This window comes from Pterocles gutturalis, unplaced genomic scaffold (assembly GCF_000699245.1).
Source record: "Pterocles gutturalis isolate BGI_N339 unplaced genomic scaffold, ASM69924v1 scaffold13078, whole genome shotgun sequence".
Classification (NCBI taxonomy): domain Eukaryota; kingdom Metazoa; phylum Chordata; class Aves; order Pterocliformes; family Pteroclidae; genus Pterocles; species Pterocles gutturalis.
This window is the reverse complement of record NW_010120783.1, coordinates 54,722-77,882: the sequence shown is the minus strand read 5'-3', so window position 1 is coordinate 77,882 and position 23,161 is coordinate 54,722. Positions and strand designations below refer to the sequence as shown.

Genomic DNA, 23,161 nt, shown 5'->3' with positions numbered 1-23,161 from the left:
CTCTCGGGTGGAATCCATTCTGGCCCCATAGACTTGCGTGTGTCCGGGTGGTGTAGCAGGTCATTAACTGCTTCCTCCTGAATCATGGGAAGGTTATTCTGCTCTTAAAAAATGTAATCCAATTTAAGGTTTGACCTATAATTATTATATATTATACTGGAAAGCTCCAGCCTCCTAGCCCCGCGGAGAGAGGGATTTTAAAAATAGTACCTGAGCCAGGCCTGAAGTAGGGTAACACATGCTGCAACTGCCAAATAAGTAGAGTGGGTTGAAGAAGGAATGGTGGAACACAATGTTATGATTTATTGCTAGATAGTTCCCTCATGAGTTAATAAAGTTGTAGCCAAATTAAAGCAGATACTGTACATTCAATACTTCCAGGCATTTAATTTGTATAGCTCTTATCCTTGTCAGCATTAAAGCTGCTTTTTAGGAACAGAATGAGACCCTCTGATGGTTATACTTAGTAACAGCCTACATAACTTTTAAAAATAGTACTATAGTAAAATAAATTATGTTTCAGTTCAGTACTGTAAGTGTATATGCATAGCTTTTTCTTCTCTGTGAGCTCATTGCTTAGCATGTTGCCAAACTTACAAATAACTTAAAATCAATAGAGTTGGTAAATTCTCTCAGTTTTATTTTCGGTGAATTATACAAAGTCCATTTGAAGAATCTGTAAATCTCATGGAGAAATAACAGCAGTGTACCATAATATTATACAAACAGCAGCCTACCATGAGAGTTTACAGGTGGCGTGGTAGGGAGGTTATATGTTGTTTTGGATACATAGAAAGTAAAATTTATAATGAAAAATATAAAACCAAATATGGTCTCTACCAACTGCACAATAAAGACTATAATCTCTTAGGGGTTCATATCTCAACTAAAATCCCTCTTTGTTTAGATTTCTAAGGAAAGCCCTAGTATTTTCTGTATGTCTTGTACAGCAACCTTTCAGACAATTTTCAGTGCTTATACCAAGGGACTTTCTTTGCCAATTCAGTTAACTGAAGGAGAGGAATACTGATTCCACATGCAATCCGTAATAAAAATTCTGTTGTGTTCCTCATACATTCTCATTATCAAGAGTGAGTGGGAATACACTTTATCAGTGAAGCTCTTGTCATAAAGGTTTTATTTGCCATTTAGAAGCTCTTGCCTTTTGATCAAAAGAAAACATAAAGCTGAAATACTATGTTAATTTGTATTTTCTTATGAAATTTTCAGATGTCTCATACCTTTGAGTTTAATCTAGAGATAGCATGATTTTTCCAAATGCTTATCTGTGTATATGTAAATCATGATCTAAACTGCACTGTGAGTAAAGAGGAAATGTTATTTATAAAAAATGGATCAGTATAAGTGTAAAACAAGCTTTTTATGAAGTTGCAGCTAGGCCAGCACCCCTACTGTTCTTTCCAGGGTTTGGAAAGGGAACTATTTAAAGTAATAGGCTCACCATATGGGAAGAAATAATTTAATGTTGAAAAATTTTCTCAGAGGCAAAAAATATCAAAACTATCCTGTTCCTGTTCTTATAGTTCATATGAATATTTTGGAATTTTCCAACTACAGAAGAAATTCTATATGGGACTGTAAATTCAGGGAATATATCTCATTCATCATCCTATTCTGTTGATTTAAGAAAAATTTTAAATTGCCTGCAAGTGCTATAATTTCTATAAGACTGAGTATGCTCTGATATTGTCTATGCATTAGTCCTGTATTAGGAAAAGTATGTGTCACTTAATAATATAAGTTCTTACCTAGATGCTTAAACCACAGGCACTGAGCGCACAAGCTAGGTACGTTGCATCAAGGTATTCTTACAAACGCATAATTTGCTATTGATTTAGGTTGGAAAGGATATCTGGAGGTCATCCAACTTAACCTTCTGCTCAGAGCAGGGGAAACTTCAAAGTTGAATCAGGTTTCTTAAGGCCTTGCCCAGTGGAGTTTGGAAAATATCCAAGGATGGCGTTTCCATAGCCTCTCTGGGCAGCTTGCTCTAGTGCTTAACCACTGTCTTGGGGAAGAATTGTTTTCCTGGTGATCAGTTAAAATTTCCCCTGTTGTAACTAGTAACTGTTGTCTTTTGCCCTGTCATTGTGTACCTCAAGAAGAGTCTGGCTCCATCTTCTCTGTAATCATCTATTAAGATCGGAGAACTCCTATTGGATGTCCCTCTCATCTTCCCTCTTGCTGGCTAAACAAGTCCAGTTCCCTCAGCCTCTTCTCATACATCAAGCACTGATCCTGCTAGGGGACTTCAATCACCCTGAAATCTGCTGGAAAAGCAGCACAGCAAGCTGTATGTAGTCCAGGAGACTCTTGGAGCGCACTGAGGATAATTTCTTAATCCAGGTGATAGGCAGCCTAACCAGAGGAGAAGCATTACTGGACTTGTTGCTTACCAACACAGATGAACTAATTAGTGAGTTCAAGACTGATGGCAGGCTGGGCTGCAGTGGTCATAGAATCACAGAATGGTTTGGGTTGGAAGGGATCTTAAAGATCATCAAGTTCCAACCCCCCTGCTGTGGGCAGGGACACCTTCCACTAGACCATGTTTCTCAAAGCCTCATCCAGCCTGGCCTTGAACACCTCCAGGAATGGGGCATCCACAGCTTCCCTGGGCAACCCAGTGCGTAACCACCCTCACAGGAAAAAATGTCTTCCTAATATCTTATCTAAATCTACCCTCTTTCAGCTGAAAACCATTACACTTCATCCTATCACTACACTCCTGGAGTTCCTCCCCATCTTTCCTATAGGTCCCCCTCAGCTACTGGAAGTCTGCTGTAAGGTCTCCCCGGAGCCTTCTCTTCTCCAGTCTGAACAACCCCAACTCTCTCAGACTGTCTTCATGCAGGAAGTGCTCCAGCCCCCTGATCATCATCCTGGCCCTCATCTGAACTTGCTCCAACAGATCCATGCCCTTCCTGTGCTGAGGACTTCAGACCTGAAGGTTCCTCATGGGGGGGCGCCCCAGTGTCCCTTGGGGGGGTCCCAGTGTCCCTTGGGGGGGCCCCAGTGTCCCTGGTGGGGGGGAGTATTGGGGTCCCAGGTGTGTTTTGGAGTCCCAGGGGGTGCCTGGGGAGGTCTGGGCGTGCACCCCCTCACTTGCTGGCACTAGCTGTAGAGCTTGAGAAGAATGTAACAGGGGGCTGGGACCATCCCCCTCCCCCCCCCTGCAGCCACCCTCTGGTCACAGCCATTGATGTAGAGATGGAGCTGCCCCTCCCCGTCCACCAGCAGCCACACCAGTGTCCCGGCTGGCAGCAGGTGCAGATTTGGCTCACCCCCCTAAGGATCTTGAACTCCACTGTTTTGTGGTCACTGCAGCCCAGGCTGCCCTTGAGCTTCACATTCCCACCAGCTCTTCCTTGTTGGTGAGAACAAGGCCCAGCATAGCACTTCTCGTTGTTGGCTCCTCGATCACTTGGAGAAAGAAGTTATCATCAGTGCATTCCAGGAACTTCCTGGCTTGCTTATGGCCTACTGTGTGTCCCTCCAGCAGATACTGGGGTGGTTGAAGTCTCCCATGAAGACGAAGGCTTGTGAATGTGAGGCTGCTCCTGTCTGTCTATAGAGGACCTCATCCGCTCGCTCTTCCTTGTTGGGTGGCAGGTAGCAAACCCCCTTAGCAGCCCTCCCTTTAATTATGACCCAGAAGATCACAGTTGGCTTCTCCTTCATACACAGGCAGAGCTCTGTGCACTCCAGCTGGTCATCGTGCCCTGGTACAACCCATGAGCTTGAGGGATATAGGCCAGGTGAAGAGTAAAACCAGAATCCTGAATTTTAGGAGAGTGAACTTTCAGTTGTTCAAGGAATTAGTGGATGGGACACTGTTGTGCTTTGAACCTGCTTGGCTATCAGCAAAACACCACATTTTTATGTGACTTGTTGAAATTCATCTTTTGGCAGCTCTGTTCAAACATTGGAACAGGCTGCCCGGGGAAGCGATTCACTGTTGTGGTTTTACTCAGGGTGGCTGCAAAACACAACACCTCTCACTCACCCTCTCCCTTCCCTCCCTCCCAGGGAAGGAGGGGAGAATTAAGGGAATGAAGGGAAAAGAGGGTCATGGGTTGAAATAAGAACAATTTAATAACTAAACTACAATAATATTGGAAATAATAATAATAATATTGGTAATAATAGTAATATATACAAATATACAAATGAGTCATACACAGTGGTACTGCTCACCACCTGATGACCGAGGTTCAGCCTGTTCCTGGCTAATGATCCCGAAGCAGAGACAGTCCCAAAACCGCAGTCCCAGAACTGAGATATCCCAAGTGTTCAAGAGACCGAGATGAACTTGAGAGAAGGGTGACCCAGAGGGAGATAACCTGGAGCAAGAGAGAACTTCCAGAGAAGACCCTCATCTATATATTATTCTATGATTCTCTTTGGACATTTTCCTTAGAACGCAAGAGCTGTCAATTCCCACAGGCAAGAGATCAGTCAAGGAAGGCTGGAGACTGGAATGGCTGAGTAAGGGCCTCCTGGTCAGACTGAAGTGGAAGAACAAAATGCATAGGCAGTGGAACCAGGGACAAGTATCCTGGAAAGAATACAGGGACGCTGCCCAGATGTGTAGACATGAGATCAGGAAAGCTAGGCCACAGATGGAGCTGAGATTGGCAAGAAATTAGAAGAATATGACAGGCTTCTACAGGGACTTTGGTCAGAAAAGGAAGACTACAAGAAAATGTACGCAGACACACACAAACACAATAATTAAGGCAGAACTAGTGACAACAGACTTAAGAAGGCTCAGGTACTCAACGATTTCTTTGCCTGAGTTGTCACTGGTAATTACTCTTCCAATATCTCTCAATTCTGAACATCAAGGAAGGGACTGGGGGAACAAAGTACATCCCGTCATAGGAGAGAATCAGATTCAAGACCACCTGAGAAACTTGAGTGTACACAAGTCCATGGGACCTGATGAGATCCATCCCACCGTCCTGAGGGAACTGGCAGATGTAGTTGCTAAGCCACTCTGCATCATATTTGAAAAATGGCAGCCAAACAAAGTTCTCAGTGAGTGCAGAAAAGGGAATATCACACCCATTTTTAAAAAAGGATAGAAAGGAGAACCCTGGTAACTACTGACCAGTCAGCCTCACCTTGGTGCCTCATAAGATTGTAGAGCAGATCCTCCTGGAAGTTATGTCAAAACATGGAAGACAGAAGTCACTAGAGACAGCCAACATGGCTTAACCAAGGGTAGATCGTGCCTGGCTAATCTCGTGGCCTTCTGTGATGGAGTGACTGCACCAGTGGACAAGGGAAAAGTTACTGATATTATCCACCTTGGCTTCTGTAAGGCCTTTGGTACGGTCCCACAAAACATTCTTCTCTTTCCCCTAAACTGGAGATAGATGAGTTTGATGGATGGACTGTTAGATAAGGAATCAGCTGAGTTGTCATGCGTAAGGAGTTACAGTGACTCAATGTCCAAGACGAAACCAGTAATAAGTAACCCCCAATACTGTTTAATGTCTTCATCAATGACAGACTTAGGTAGGATTGAGTGCACCCTCAACAAGTTTGTAGATGACACCAAGTCATTGTTTGTAGATGACTCTAGTTGATTCACTAGAGGCAAAAGGGACCATGACAGGCTTGAGGAGTGGGCCCATGTGAACCTCATGAAGTGGCCCAAAACTGGACGCAGTATTCTAGGTTTGGCCTCACTAGTGTCAAATAGAGGGGCACAATCGCTTCTTTCAGCCTTCTGGCTGCACCCTTCCTATACCCTTGCTCTGAATAAACAATGTCCAGACTTCCAGTGAGTCAGATGTTGTCCACATCTATCACAGGACCAAGTTTTTCATATCTTTCAGTATCCGATTATCTTCTGTGTTGTGTTAATACAGATATTAATGAGTGTGCATTGGATCCTGATATTTGCTCCAATGGAATTTGTGAAAACTTACGTGGCAGCTATCGTTGTAACTGTAACAGTGGCTATGAGCCTGATCCTTCTGGAAGGAATTGTGTGGGTAAGTTGCTGAATATTTTATTGTTTTTGAGTAATTCATCACTACATTGATGTTATTTTGAATTGGTAGAATTTAAGTTGCAAGACAGCTAATTCTTAAAGCTACAATGAAAATGCAAAAAAAAGTTGTAATGAAACTGCTTTTCTCTTTCACTGCATAGATAGTATTCTTCCTGGTGTATTTTCTTGTTATTTGGTGCGAGGGTATTACTGTTTGGGAAGTGTAAGCAGGAGGTACCATTGCAGGTTAGGAATTAATTTTCTCAGTAACATAGATCAGTTTGTGTTACATTTTAATGTATAACACTAAACCATCTAAAATGTGTTCCTTTCAAGGCTGGTTGATAGTTTGTCAAGAGCTGAAGGTCACAGTTTTGCATACTGAAATGTAACAGATGGCTGTCATTATCATAATGAATGACAACTAGTGGCCTATGTGCACAATCTCTGCAGTATGGAATAACTCATGATGTCACCAAGTTACATAAGTGCATCTGAATGTTTTGATGCATGCTTAGTGCTCTAATTTCTGAAAGCCTCAACTCGTGAAGGAAGCAATGGCCCACTCTTGGATTTCACAAATCATGTCTGGACAGTGAGCTCAAGTGTAACAGCTGTTCTATTACTCTTCAGAATTTCAGGGCACCAGTATACAGGAATGATTCACTTCAGAAAATTCTGATTGGCATATGTGGTTTGGTTGAGGTTTATAACAGTGTGTTCTTGTGGTATCTAGATACATTTTCTGCAAGTGTTCAGGAATACCCAACAGAAGATAGTATCTTATGTGTGTCATTCTCTGTGTAATTAATTTTATTATTCATGGTCATACATGAAACTCAGTACTTTTTGTTTCATTTGGGAATTCTTACTTTCTTAAAAGTGTATTATACCACAAGTACATTGTACAGTAATAGCCCTTACAGACATGTTATAGTCCTGTAATTTTAAACAGAAAACTGAAGTTTCTTTCTATTAAAAGATAATGGAAATCTTTCCAAAACCATTAGAAATTCTTAACTATCATCTTACCACCTGGTATGTTTATTTTGGGGAATTATTGATCTCTCCACTTAAAGGTTTACTGACCTATCACTGGTATTTGTGTTCAGCAAAACCCCACCATTTTTGATAGGGAAAACCTGACTATGTAACTGTGGTATACTTTTAATACCAAATGTTCCTACCTAGTGATGCAAAGCAAACACAAGTAATAAGTGTTTCTTTTCATCTGCTTGACTTAAGGGATTTTACAGCTACTTACTTTCTAAAGGCCCTAAATATGCCAAAAGGCAGGAAAGGCACTGCTGCAGAAAACTGTTGGTGTTTTTTTTAAAATACTTCACTTATTATTCCTTTTCCAAATGCATTTTATGGCAAGGGATTTTGTCTATCTAGTTACACTTCGGATTATGTAAGTGTTAGTGGAGGTATATGTCTATTTAATTATTTAAATAAAAATACAGCATACTGACTGTGAGGATGCATTTATTCTTAGCAAAATTTTTATACAAAATAATTTAAATATGAACAGTCAAATAAAGGGTTGAAATGTTTTAATTAATGGTACAAATCGTGAGCTGCCATTTAATAAAAAATGGTCATAAAACAGAACACAGACAATGTTTTTGCCAGTTTTAAGTGTTTTTAGAGCATGAGCTATATTGTTCTGTGTTTTTACCGTGCGTATCACAATAGATCACAGTCCAAATCTGAAGTTATTCTGTGAGATTCTAAGGAAATAATATGTTCATCACACTGCTAGTTTGGGTTAAAGGGTTGTATGACAACAAGCTCAAAATTAAAGTTTATTGCTCTTGAAAATGCCAGATTCCAAATCCATCCTTCTTTTCTTGGTTAAAATCAGATTAGATTAGATTAAGGACAGGTTAGTTTAGAAGAGTTGCTTTGCAATTGCCAAACCTAAATCTCAGCTTTATTAACCGGGGAAATTTAGACTTTATTGTCTTAAATCCTGAAGGAATTTATAGGCATAGCTTGCAAAATCTAATATAGTTGGGAAACCAAAAACCTCCAGATTGCAATTATATTGCATTCTTGGTTTTCTCCTTTATTTTTAAACTGAAACTCTCTAAAAAAATCTAGTTGATTTAAGATTTCAATTCTCCCAATTAAGTTTGGGAGAACAAGCAGTCAAAATATGGGAGACACCCTAACGCAGAATGAAGTGTCAGGTTTATCATGGTTTATCCTGTCAGTATTGTTCTATAAGCTTAAGTATTTGTGACATGTGATGGGCACTTAAGGAAATTAGCTTAAAATTATTTTTTTTCTTTTTAAAAGTAAACAATGGTGCAATGAGGAAAATTGATTGCTTTTTATTAGCATTATTTGCAGTTAGTATAAGAGTTGTTCAGGAAGTGATGTTAATTTATGGGTTTTTCCTATTCAGTGTCCTTGATATCCTGGTCTTAATCATGGGGGTTGGGTTTTTTAATATGGTTTACTTCTGGAGGGGAGATACCTAGGTGTGCTCTTGAGATGTCTGCCATACATGAACTGTACAATTTAGACTTTAATACACATATTTATTTTATGGATAGCAAAATCAGGTTTTGCCCATAAAACAGGATTAGAATAGTGAACTAACACACTGTTATTTGTGCGTTTAAAAAAAATACTAAAATACTGATTTCAAAGCAAATAGACCTTCATAAACTTGTCATGGTGATATAGCATACAATTGACAAAGGTCCCAAGGTCATTCTAGGAAAACATTATTATTATTTGAAGACTTTGAACATGAAGACATGAACTACTTTTAGAGCCTGCTAATTAAAAACTTCAAAAGTAGAACAGAATTCTTTGTGATGAGAATCTGAAAATTAGTTAGATTTTTGAAACTAAGAGTTAACATTTTTCCTTGCTTAGTCACTGTGTAGAAAACTGGATGTCCAGCAACCTAATTGTTGCTATAGAAAGCAACAGGGGCTACTTGTGAAGGTGAAGGCATCTCATGGCATTTGCACTCATTGGTATGTCTAATTCATTTTTTTGCAGACATTGATGAATGTTCAGTGAATGGGTTGCTGTGTGATAATGGGCTCTGTCGAAACAGCCCTGGAAGTTACAGCTGCACTTGTCCAAAGGGTTACGTGTTCAGCACTGAGACAGACACATGTGAAGGTGAAAAATCTGCAAGTTGTGTTAATTTTATTGCTGATTACACAGCTTTAAAGCTAAATGATCACCAAAAAATTCCCGGCGGTGATGAATACCAGAGGAAAAGACAGAACTATGATACTGCATAAATCATTGCATCACTCTTGTAATTTCTCTGCAGCATTTTTTAGTCTTGCCATTGAATTTATTTAAAAGTTATCAGTTCGTTTTTACATGAAAATAATGTTTTTTCCTTAGATTAAACATTTTAGGCTGGAATAAAGGGGAATCTATGTTTGCCTTTGATCATATAGCAGGAACACCTAGTCTATAATGTTGGGAAATGCGTCTGTTTTGATCAGAGCTTCTTCTTTCTTTTCTCTCTTCAGTCTGTGGCAACAGTTAATTCTGGATCAAATTCTCATATTTATGATGTTTTGTGTGCTATCTGAACTCCTGGATCTGGATATTACTGCCTGGTGATACTAAAATTGCCCCTTTTTTTTTTTTACAGTATAATCCAAATTACTTTCTTATATTACTAGTGAACACAGATGTTAGAGCAAGGAAAATGTTACAAAGCAGAAACTCATGAGAAGTTTTAATTATAGAGAAAAAATAAGCAAGACCATACAAAAAAAGTCAAAATAGAAGCATTAGCTTTTGTCTTAATTTTCAATTAGTATTCATAATAGTAGAATTTTACTGGTATTTTGCATTATTTTTTATTAGGTTCCATGATCTGTAAATCTGAATGTTTGTTATAATTAGAAAGCTTTTATAGTAAAAAGTCTTGTATTTGAGGGAGCGATAGGGAAGCTGTAATCTTTTGTTATGGAATACCTGTTATGTGAACTGATGTCACAGTCCAGATCTGAAGCCATGGAAGACATTCTTGTCCTCAGCTGCTTGTTATTACTGATCAGACAGAAGTTACTGCCATGCAGCTAAACAAACACAGAGAAAGGGAAGTAGAAGCAGTCTGTAAGCCATTCTTGCTGTGTAAGATCAGTGAGGTTAACTTAAACCATTTCCTTAGCAGCATATGCTGAACAGGCTAACTTTGCACTGCAGCGAGTGAGGAGCACTCAGGTGCTCTTTGTCAGTTTTCAGCAGAGGAGTGGAAGCAAGCAACACGGTGTGGGGGGTAATAGTATTTTGAATGTCTCCAACTGTTTGGAATGTGAACATGTTTACATTCAAAACATCTCATTAAATACTTTAAATTCTGGCAGTATCAAATCATTCACCTCTTTACCACTTCTGTTCAAAACCAAATTATTTTCCTTTAAATTTTAGTACACATGTTTTTCAGAGTTCACTTTTAAAAGCTGAAATTTCTTCTCTCCCTGTATGTTACAAATTAGTAATACTTGTTTAGATTAGGGCTTTTCTTATATCATCCTCCCATGGATTTATAGTGCTCTTTCTGCAAGTAGTCTCAATGCCTAGTATTTATCCACAATGGTCAGGTGAAATTTATTCTTCAAGATCTGAGGTTTCCGTGTACTGAAAGATTTCTGTCTGTGAAAATAGCTTACTGTGTGCCCCTTAATGTGCATGTTTCATAAGGAATCTTCTAGACAGAAAAACTGGAATAGTATAGCAAAGGGAGATGGTCACTAACACGATGAAAAGACCATCAGCTTCAGAGCATAAAACTGACCGAAAGGTAGATGAATGAGATGCCAGAATGCAAACCATCTAGCCAAGTTATTGAAATAAAATGTATATAGATTTTCAAATATAAACCCTATTTTTCATGGTAATAGTAATATTAATATAAATATAAATACTGAAAATAAGGATTTGACAGCAACAACAGCAACAACAACAACGAAAAGGTGGTGTCGTGCTTGCATTAAGCCACCACAGCCTTAGAAAAGCAGCGATCTTTTCTGTCTTCTGGACATCCTTATCATCATTGCAGTGTGTTTTTTCTTGTGCTAGAAGAAATTTGGGGGATCATGATATAGTGAACCAAATCTGTGAGTCCCCTATCTTAGTTTTTTTGTGAGGATGGTTTAAGTGGAGAAGAGCATAAGGTAGAGTTATTCTGGAGTGCGAATGAATTTACTAGTTCATTTGAATTAATAGTTCACTGAGGAGAGGGTGACTTCTTTAGATGGCATTACCAGATGATACTGATTGCAAAACCATAGTATAAAAAAAAAAAAGGTCCAGTTAAGATAAAATCGAGTTCGCAGGAAAGTGTATGAAGAGAAGATACTGTCAGAAACCCAGATGGCTAGCATGTCACATCTTAATGGCACCTTAGCATGTTTTTCAGAGGAATGTGGCCACTTTTAGGTTTGTCTAAGGAAATCAGGTGCACTTGCCAAACTGTCAGTTTATGAATCAGTTCTAAAAACACGAGTAAAGAACCAATATTATTTCATCAAACTAACACGCCGTAGTGCCTCTGGCAGTCATCTAGTAATACAGGAATTGAGATATTTCACAATTTAGGCCAACCTGACCGTGAGGTGGAAAATGCACACACACCTTATTTAAGCAGGTTGTTATGTAAATTAAAAACTATTCTATTGTGAAAGAAAAAATACTGAGATGATAGTTCAAACTTACAAAGTTAAGGCTGTTTGGGTTTCTGTTTGGTGGGTTTGCTGAGATTTTAATTAATGTATTTAATCTGATTTTCTTTAACTTTTTTTTTAGATATTTGTAAAAAAACATATGTCTGTACATGTTTGAAATATTTGTACTGTGGCTCCTGCAAAGACTAATGAAGTAGTATTATTTGATATTCTAAAAGATTCTTATTCCCATTTCATGGTGGTCATCAGGTTTAGCTTGTTACTGAAAAAGGAGGATATTTCGTCATCTTAGAATAACAGTGGCTTTGGTTTTCTTGGCTGTATTTCATAATTCTGTATGTCTGCTGAACTCTGAGCAATGAGTTTGTGATTGGGCATGAATGCTCCCGTTTAAAATAAATATTTTTTTAATAGAAGAAAAAAATCCCATTTTCTCATTTAGGAAAAAAAAAAACCTCCAATAATGATCGTTAAGTAAAACTTCAGATTTGTAGGAGTATTTCCATTATGAACAAAGTGTAATCACCCTAAAATACTTCTAATTTTTTATTGTTTATAGAGCAGAATCTGAAGGATTTTCAGTTTCTTACAATGTTGTTATCTACATTAACTTACATAGGTGATGAAGGATCTGTCATCTTCATCTGAAATCTCATAGTTACATTGACGTTTAAATTTAGCAAATGAGGTAAAAAACCTGTATGGCAAAAAACCATCTACAAAACCTCTTAAATATACTATATTTTTTCTAATGTTGAGTGGGCTGGCAGTTGAGGAATAAATGAATCTCTTCCTGTCCAAATTCTGTTTTTAAAGAAACACTACGTATAATTTGTTTTGGAGTTACAGATTCACTAGCTGTAAAAAACTTCTGTAGCCAGAAGTTTTTTTGTGTTGTGCTCTGAAAATGCTCTGATGCTTATTACTCATCAGCATATTTTTAATGAAGATAACTCCCATCAGTAACTGTGAAGAAACAACAAGAACCTTCACTTTTTTCATTTATAGTTCAACTGAAATTTTTTATCAATTTATGGTGGGGAAAGGGGGAGTACTTTGAGGCTCCATAGTCTGTGAAAGTTGAGATTTTTACAACAGTCTCTGTGGTTTAGATTGTGTTTCCAGTGACATAACTAGTTAAACATAAAGCAGATGTGCTTTGAAGTTCATTTCCAGGAATGTACAGTGGGCTGTTTCAATTTTTGTTTCTCTGACATTTACAATGTACACTCACTTCACTTAGGAAGAAAAAATGTTTTTTTTAAAAAAAAAACCTGATAAATATTTTCATACATAGCAGTTCTTATTTAAAAATATAAAACAGTATTAGACTCAAGTTGGTTTCTTGCTCACTCTTGTTACAATTACCATTTAATATTATTACAAGAAGGTGTATGGAAACAATTTTTGGAGTTTGTTTACATTGTGCATGTGATACTTTTTCTCCTGATTCAGCAGAGCAATAATGCTGAATGCATTCATCCTTTAATTTATTTTTTTTTACTGAATTTTGGTTTTTGGGGAGCAGTCAATGCAATATTATAAGCTCATTAATACTCAATAACATTGAGTCAATTTTTTATTTGGTTTTGGGGTTTTTTGTTTGTTTGTTACCTAGCAAAGTGCTGAAGTATGTCAAAAGCAGAAAAGTAACAAACTGGTTTTTGGGGGTTAGAGGCCTAAAGTGTAGTCACAAGATAGTTTTAGAAACAACTAGAAGTTAATGGCTCCAGATACATGTACCTTAATCCTCAGTGAAAGCTGCTCTCCCTCTTTTTACTCCATAGAGAGAAATGGGATGAATATTCCTTTGCCTGCAGTAGGGCAAAGTGAAATGAGGAGTCTGGTTCCACAATACATCCTCCCTCGTCCCTGGGCTTCGCACGCAGTTTCTGCCATTCTCATCCCAGAAGATGGAAAGTGACTCTTTGCCTGTGTGATCAGTGAGGGGCTGGCACGGCACTTGAGAAGGGTGGAAATGGAGACTGGGAGAAAAAAGAGGAGGAAAGGTGAAAGGGCCATGTACCCTATGGATGGCAGCAACCTGGCAGATAGAGTCAGCTGTTTTGCCACATTTGATGCAAACTTGTGTGAGGATTTAGACTAGATCACTTTGGCTTGAAATGGACAGGCAGTTCTCCCAGTCTGGGAAGTGGTCAGCTCTCACAATGGTGTATCACCTTTCTGTTCTTCCCCATTTTTGCACTCCCATATGTTCAGTTTGAGTATTTTTTTCTCCTTTCACTGTCTTTGGACAGAGAATGAAGAATGTGACCTATGAAGTCAGTAGGGCTGCTTCACTCTTCATAAGGTATTGACCTTCAGATGCCTTGGCCCCCCTATCTCCACTTATTCATTTATCTTTGGCTTTAGTTTTGGGGACATCAGCTTCCAGGTGTGCCCCTCAACTATTTTTTCTTAGGTTTGGGTTTCTTCTTAACTCTGAAAACCCGAAATACAAGATGTGTTTTCCTAGAAGAAAATGGATTGTAAACCTAACTTGTTAAATATCAGGGAGAACTAAAGATAGGCACGATAACCTGATATTACATCTATAAATGTGAAGTGTTTTAAGTTTCATGCATTTTTTTATATTCTAAATATGATTGAAGTGATGTTTTGGTTAGTGGCAACTATGCGTATTACAGTGTTTTGTCTTGCACATTTGTTGTGTATGTGCAGACCTGTGTGTGTTTGGGCTGCCAGTTGTTAAAAGCATATGACACTTTACATGAAAATCAACAGCTTTCAGCTATAAATATCTTAATCAGAATTCAAGCACTTGACCTGTAGTTTTCTTCACTGGGTGTCTGAGTCAGACTAGGTTTTAATTTTGCCTTTAAAAAATTTAGACAAAACTTTTTGTTCATTTCCAATAAAATGTTGATTTGTGTGTTTAGAAATGTGCAAACCTTGTGACTTTTTCTTTAAAAAGCTGTTACTCCTCTATACTGTTGCAGCTTGTAATTTCTTGTGTAGCATTTGTGTCAGAATAGTTCCTCTTTACTCTGAAAATGTGCTCAGAAGTGGCCAAGTTGTAAGTCTCATTTTGCATGTGCTCAGTGAAGACTATTTTTGGTGTCCAAAAACCCCAAAGAGTCTGTGGCACAGATTATGTCTGGTCCCTTATGGGAACTTCTCTGAAGTTGTTTCTCAGCTAAAAGTAGGGGAAGAGCACTTGCAACTGACTGGACAGAGGATGATATCTGCATAAAAGCAGTGACATAAATGCAGAGACTGATCAAAGATCCCTCTGACCCACAACAGAGCAAGTATGCAACAATATTTTCCAAAAGTACTCTCTGAATCCACAACAGTTGTTGTTCAGGGACTTCTGACATTTGATGTGGGATATTCATCTTATACAGACCTTGGTGAATTTATCTCTCATGAATTTGTCCAGATTGCCATTGATTAATGCAAGCCTTCAATATCCTAGGGGAAGGATTTTCAGTTTCTCTACCTGTTGTGGAAAGAACCATTTCTTTACTTGTTTTTCTACTAGCCAGCTTCATTCGATGTCCCTTTGTTCTAGGACTTCAAAAGACAATGAAGATTTGATGCCTTTGACAGAGATAAACTGTATATAGCTTAAATTTAGTTAATTTGTCCTGTCTTTTCTATTTTTTTTGTTTTTTTTTTTTTAAAGTTAGACAACTACTGAAAATAACATGGCAGGTGGAAAGGAAGAAGAAGTGTACCCTTCTCCAAGACATTTCTATTCAGAGAATTGACATATAGAACATATTTAAGATGATGTCTTTGTCTCAGTGTGTTCTGAATCTAATTGTGGGAACCAGGTATTTGGTTTCTCTGCAAAAGCAGCAAAGACTGCTCTTCACTACCAGCTATTGCTGGCTGGGGAGAGAGCAGGGGGCTAGGGATGCAAGGAGCGTACCTTGGATAATAAAACCTCAGGTAATAAAGTCTGAAATGTATTTACAGGGAGGAAGAGGGCTGCAGAGCAGATAAATGTTGGCAAGCCCTCCAGATTGCCAGCTCAAATACAGAAGGACTTAGAACACCCTCTGTCAGTACTAACTGGCTTTCTAGATCTACTTGATTACCTCTGTACTGCACTTCCTGGCCCATCAAGTCAGTACATGAACAGTGCTGGACTCAGCCTGGCCCCACCTGCTCGTACACCCTGCTGCATTCTCCATAGGAAGCTGTCTCAGGACCCAACTTTAGACAACACAACCAACTCTGTCTAAGCAGGCTGTTTGCAGAGAAACGTGGAAGCTCTGCCTAATGCCCCGTGTGACTTCTCAGGCCATAGTAGGACGGGGTTTACCAGTTTGGGTGCTGCTGACGCAGTTAGCCCAGTACAGCCAGCCATCAAACTGTGTGGTTGTGTTCATGTAATACACTGTCCTGACCTGGTAAGGCCTCCTAGATTTTATGTCTCTGTATCTGTGTGTGATTGATGTGTAAACTGGGTAATCCACAATTTTAAGAGTAGACTTGATAAACATAAAGCTCTGTTGCTATTAAAAAACTTTCTGGTGTTCAAGGACAAGTCCTATTTGCTCTTTGTAGGTAATTCCAGTAAAGGGACTGTGAAAATCGGCTTTTAAAGTAAGTGCTAGCTTTTGGCGTGAAGAGAGAGCTCAGTTTCCTAAGTTTGCTGATTTCTGGGCATTTTCCGTCTCTTTTTTTTTTTCTTTCTTTTTTTGGTGAGCATTTTAAACATGTATTGCTTCCCATGACACCAGAATATCATGAAAAAATATGTATCTAGTGAAACAAAGGCTTGATGCATCATAACATATCAAATAGCAAACAGTACCTTTTTCACTACTTCTAAAAAATATGGAAGGTATTTTAGTTTGTCTTGAAAATGATCTCTTGATGCCATTAATGTTTCCAGGGCTTAACTAGATCCTGCATTAATTTATAATTAATTTAAATCAGGCTATTTTAGTTTATGGATATGACATTATTCCTCAAGCACTACTAGCAAACATAAGGAAGCACTAAACAGTTTTATTTCAGGCCCACCAAAGGAACCATCTGGCTGGATAAGAATGCATGGCTTGATGAAGGACCCAAATCAAACAATTAAATTGGTTGAATTCAAGAAGAAATGGTGGATATGCATCTGCAGTTGTTCTTCGAAAGAATTAGCTAGTATTGTTTTAATCTTAAAACTGATTTCACTTTAAACAAAAAAATAATCAGCAAATAATACTGTCTGCAAAGGTCCTGTTCTTACAGTTGAACAGGCTTAAAAAACTCACAGGGGTAATAAGTAGAAGGAGTTAGGGACTAGACAGAAGTACCGTTTACAGTATTCCAGTTTCAACTCCTATTTCTTGAACGCTTTCCAGAACTAGTGGATTGCAGCCAGCACTGTATACATTTTGCTTCTGACAGAGCTTTCTTAATTCTTCCAAAGCCTCATGGAGCCGTAAATGAGAGAAACAATAAGGCCTTTGTTTGTGCACTGCATGTTGTGGCTGGAAATGCATTGCATTCTATGAAAAAAAAAAGTTTTGTTTTCTCAGAGGACAGTTATAATTGATGCTGGAAAACTTTATAGTCCAAATTGTTTGAAATTACTGTCTTTGTAGGAAAGACCCATTTAATTAACACATTCAAAATATGTGTACCTATATTTATGCACATACATGCTACCTGCCTGTCCCTGTGTCTTTTTAATGTCATGCTGAGAGAAGCCAGGGGGAGGGCAAAATATACCAGGCAGTCTTGGCAAATCATGGTTCACAGCAGCATTTACACTGTATAATATTTTCCAGAAGCACATCGTAGTTCTAAGAGTGCCTTTTGTTTCTGGATTATAGATGTAAATGAATGTGAAAGCAGCCCGTGTGTCAATGGTGCCTGCAGGAACAATCTTGGATCTTTCAATTGTGAATGTTCACCTGGCAGCAAGCTGGACTCTACAGGACTGATATGTATTGGTGGGTATTTCCTTTTGTTATTTTCTCTTTTTCTTACTAACTTGAAAAACATTGATCATATTGATTAATTAAGAAAACAATGTATTTGAGTAGTTTCCCTGTGATAGCAGACAATATGTCTGGTTCCGTAGGTAAGACCAAACAAACACGTACTAATTTGATTGATTCCATGGGAGCAGGAGGAAACTGAAAGAAACATTCCTGAGGATGTCCCAACTATGGTTAAAATGGTGAGATGCAGGTATCAATTGATGGGAGAGAATGGGGATGTCTTATTAAAAATAATTATCTTGTCCTATAGGGGAATGACAGTATGAGTTAAGCTATAGGTGCTTAGTTTGGTAGTTAAAGAGACTGTAAAGCAGAAATGCCCAGACAGTTCTTTGGCCACTTTTAAATCTGATACAAGAAAGCAAGTAAAACTGGAGGAACATCTACTCAAATAGTGATAGAAGAGCACATGGCTTCTAGGGTTCAGGACATTTTTCATGAACTGTGAAGAGTGACTTTCCCAGCTATAAGAAAACATTAATGGCTTTTGAATTCTAGCACGATCTCATAGCTCTTTGCAGGAAGGTGGTAAAGGTGTGTAAGACAGATCCGAGTTTGTCAGGGTCCCTACCTCTGGAGCAGACACGTAAGAGTATTTTCTTGTATACGTATATATGCACACTATATATGTGGATATATATATATACACACATATACACATGCACACACTAGATTTTTATATATATATATATATACACATAAATAAATAATGTTAGTATCTTTTGAGGATTCTGTTGCATTGAAAAAAACCAGAGCGCTGCACAGAAGTTAGCAGCAACACTTGTCTGCAAGATGTCATTGTCATTATCTTTGGAAGTCATTAATTAATATTCTTTTCCTTGCCTTTCCAAGAAAACTCAAAGGATTGGAGACATCTGTACTTCTCAGTTGATCACAAGCTGCCATTGTGTCATCTTGTGTAATATAACTGAAGTCATGGTAGGGTATGTGGGATAAATTGGATTGGAGTGTCATTAATAAATGGGTGATGCTAATTTTAAATGTTCCTTTTATTTTAAGATGGATTTGTCGGGTGTTCTTCGTTGAACTTTCTTGCTCTGACAAAATCTTCTTAACATAGGAAATTGAATGCAAAGACTCGAGTTTCCATTTAATGATGGAGTCTGTCTATGCCTTAGTATGTTTTTTAAGGGTATGTTACTTTTCAGACCAAGTCTTCTCTTAGATTTCGTTGTAGCATCACTGGCCGCTAAAGTTTAGTATTACTTTTGTTCTTTTTTACATTGTGCTAATTTCTTGATAGGACCACACTAAGATATCCTTTTTTGCACTACTCACTTTTAATCTTGTTGTGTTCTCACACCAAAGGTGCTACAAGTTCGCTAAGGGCCTAATTATAACAGTGTTCTGGATTTAGTTTGCAAATGGTTTCCATTGGAATGTTTACAGTGTGAGGTCCCATTTGGCCTGAATATTAGTGATAAGTAACATAAAATGGAAACAAAATAAATACCTGAACAGTCAGATAAAAAGTGAAGAATAGAAGCCACCTGTATACTGTGAGCCTAATCATTAATTTTTCACATTGATCAAAATAATCTGAGGAAGAGTTTTATGTACTACAGGTGAGAATATGTTAGGACAAAAGGGTCAGAAGTGCAGCTAATGTGAGACGTACAGATTTATACTGCTAGACCCCAGTCATATGTTTTTCTACTTTAGCAAAATTTCCATTGAAGTTGGTAGTGATGAGAGAAGGGCAGGCTGGATTGCTGAAAAGTGAGTAAGGGGTTGGAAGTTACAGGTAGTTTACTGTGTGAAAAACTTGCAAATGCTCTTTTTGAATGTATGCCATTTAAAATCTGTAAAGTAGAGAAAGCATGTTTTTTCCCATTACCACTGCAGTGCAAGATTTGTGTATTCAATGTCTTTGCCCTAATTTTTTACCAAATTGCTCCTGCAAAGCATTCCTGTAGCATCAGAGATTGTGGTGGGTTTACCCTTGGCTAAGAGCCAGCCCCACACAGCCCGTTCACTTACCTGTCCCCCTCCCAGGGATGGGGGAGAGAATTAAAGCAGTAAAGGGGAAAAAAGATTTGTGGGTTGAGATAAGAACAATTTAATAACTAAACTACAATAAAAAATCATATGCCAAAACATAAAACTATGGCTAAAACAGTGTTGTGGTTTGGGAATTTATTGTATTCTTCATAGGAATGATCAAAAGAAGGCAATGTCAGATTCTGACCCCTCTCTAGTTTTTCTAGTTTAATTGCAAATTTGCTCTCATGTCAGAATCAGAATCAGTCCTACATTATAAGAGGAAGTTTTTCTTTCATTCATGATGATGATTGGAGTTATTGAACTTAAAAAAGGCATAAAATGTTTATGTAAAAGCACATGAGAACACTGTTAGAATAAGAAAGGGTTAACATAACATCACTGTTAATTTTATTTTTACAATTTATTGCTCCAATGCGTTTGTTGCTACATGGTCTTATTGCAGATTTTCACTGTCTTGTGGAGTCAGGTCACATACGGCACGTTAGACTGATGTTATATGGAGAAGCTATATGGCTGATGCATGTTCTTTACTCAGTTTGTGGAGAGAAGACTTCAATCTGTCAGTTCCTTTGGTTCCTTTGCACCCTCTGCTCAGCCTCAAGGCTGACGAACCAGGTGGCTTGAGCCATTTGCATTGATATTACCTGTAGAATTGGGCATAGATGTGAGCTGTTTGTCTGTTTGAGCTTTCCTGGGTAGAAAAAAATGGCTTGCTCAAATTACAGACAGAATTCAAGTCACAACATTTCTGCTCAAATTTAAGCTCAAACCTCCAGCAAATGAGTGTTGTTAGTTCAGCATTTACAGTAAAAGCATTCAGCAAAAATGTTGACATATTTTGCATTTATTTTGCTTGCACACTGACAGTGTTTGCAGTATTGAGGCTGCACTCTTAGAGACAAAGAGGAATTTTTTTTGAAATACATCTGTTGGTGTTACAAGTGTTACATTCCTATTTTGGGAGCTGCTCAGATGGTAGGGATACTGCCATTTGTGCTTTTTGAAATGTGCACTTAATACATGCTTTCTATGCATGTTTTAGTTGAGATTTGTGGAATTCATATAGTGCAAAATAAGTAGGCTACCATCTGCCTGTAGTATGCATATATTCTTCTTCAAGTCAGAATCAAAGAGATGCAAGCAACAGAAAGAATGCTTTGATGCTGGATGATTTTTTCACCAAAGTAAGTCACTGTGACTGCCCATTGTAGATTTTGTGTGGACAAGAGAAATTATATAAAATAAAGGAAATTCACTCATAGCCTGAAAAAGATAAGACAAACAGACTTTGTCAGGATAATATAGATACAACTGGTGTGAGGAAAGTCACCTGCTAATTTATATAGTTAAAATAATTTTTGATATATTAGTTTGATTTTCCCATCCTGTAAAGTCGGCTACTAAAAATAAATAATATTGAGCTCAAGAAACTTTAGTGAATAAAGCACTAGAAGCATTTACATTTTGATAACATAAAGCAGAGACATCAACATATGTCAGCAAGCTGGACATGGCATGAAAGAGCAGATAAAGAACCTATATTCCGCCTCCCCATGTTGGTTCCTGAATATGGGACATATGATGTCTTGACTGTTAGCTAAAGGCAGATCAAGGTGTGGGAAAGATAGGTCGTGCTCTCTGTGGTCTACATAATTTTATAACATGACAATATTGTAGAAAAAGTTGGAAGTTGTTTGAAAAAAATAAGAGGGAATGGTTCTATCTTAAACACGTTGCTCCTAAACATGAAGTAGTAGTAATACTGATCAACAGCAACTTATAGATGGTCTGGCTTTTTGTATGTATACAGAAATCTTAAAGCCCAATCCTATTCCTGTTTCGTTAGTCATCTCATTAAATTTGTCTGGGCCACTTGCTTGTCTTTGAACTCTTGAGTATGCACATGCATTTAAACTCTACCCAGGCTGACCTCTCAGTCTGCTTTTGCTATCTGATCACAAAGGTTGTTGTCTGCTTCAAGAAATTTTATACCATTTGAGTGTAACATTGTAAAGGTACTGAGACAAGGTGCTGTAGGTACAACTTTTAAAGTACATGACTGATTTAGGATCTAACTGATATTTTTTTAAATGTGTTGGGCGCTGAAAGTATGGATTTTAAGACTTGGGTACCCGAAAGAGAATTTCAGAGGATTTCAGGCAGCAGAGACCACACTTACGGCTGAAAATCTCCACTCTGCTCAGTGGCTGTCTAGCATGGGCAGCAGTCAGGAGGTGCTGCCTGACATGTCTGGGCATTGCTGGAACAGGCTTGCCCAGAGCTGGTCTGGGTTCCCAACCTGCCAATCCAATTTGTGATTCAGGAGCTGGGTGTGCTGGGGCTGAGCCCTGGGGAACAGAGAGTGGAGTATAACTTAACAGGTTTCTTCAAAGCATAGCTAATGCACCAGCAGAACCAGACCCCTAAAAGAATATTGTACGCTCCTGTCCCCCACATTTTAATCTTTTTTTCCTTCCTGACAAACTTGAAGGTTCACAGAGTGAGACAGGCAAGAACACCTGGATTTCATAACCCAGTGGTTCAGGCAGTCAGCTGGAAGGGGGAGTCCCAGGTTGTGATCTCTGCTTTTGTTGTAACTTCTGTATTTCAGACTGATGAGTCACTAGATTAAAAAAAATAATAAATCCGTTGTAGTATTTGAAGGCTCTCTGCTAGCTGTGGGACATGAACTATAAAATGCCTCAAGCAGTGTGCTCTATTGCTCAGTTTTAATAGTAGTATTATTCCTTTCCACCACTTTTAAACTAAAATGTGTGCAAAATTATCCTATTGAAAAGTTTTCTTTTAAAAGAGAACCTGTACTCCCTTGGTACTCTGTCTACTGGTAGCATGAACATGGCATGCCAGCTCTTTTTTCTGTGACAATTCTATATTGTTTTCTATTCCACTGCAGATAGCCTGAAGGGGACTTGCTGGCTTACCATCCAAGACGGTCGCTGTGAAGTCAACATCAATGGTGCTACACTGAAATCTGAATGTTGTGCTACCTTAGGAGCAGCTTGGGGCAGCCCATGTGAGCGGTGTGAATTAGGTATGCTCTCATATCCTACATCTTTTGGGAGAAGAGAGGTACCCCTAGATAAATTCGAATCATTTTCTGTACAGAAAACAAACAAACAGACAACACAAAATATCTATGAAATTAACTTGTCTCGTTTAGCATCACTTGTAATCTCCACCATCAGAGATCATTCTACTAACTTTGAAGTTACCAGAAAGTAACATGTGAATAAATCTTTTAATAATTACATATGTTTCATCTCCACAGGGACTGTGCATTGGTGAAGGGAAGGACTACAATAATAAAGTGAAATATCTGGTAAAAGTCTTATGGGATTTTTTATGTTGCAGGATGTTAACACTTTTTCCAGCTGTTCTGAAACACTTAGCTTCTGTACAATTATTGATTGCGGAACAGTACTATTAGATTGCCGTAC

The 23,161-nt window shown here is 38.3% G+C and overlaps 1 protein-coding gene across 1 annotated transcript in view; it reads left to right on the top strand.

Moving 5' to 3' along the window:
- Nucleotides 1-23,161, top strand: part of LOC104464349 (fibrillin-2) — a gene marked incomplete at its 3' end in the record, with an annotated part of 79,284 nt that overhangs the window by 2,759 nt on the left and 53,364 nt on the right. The window contains exons 3-6 of the mRNA XM_010077023.1: nt 5,901-6,026; nt 9,047-9,172; nt 17,508-17,627; nt 22,618-22,755. Coding sequence (XP_010075325.1) covers nt 5,901-6,026; nt 9,047-9,172; nt 17,508-17,627; nt 22,618-22,755 — 510 coding nt within the window. The remainder of the gene's footprint in view (nt 1-5,900; nt 6,027-9,046; nt 9,173-17,507; nt 17,628-22,617; nt 22,756-23,161) is intronic.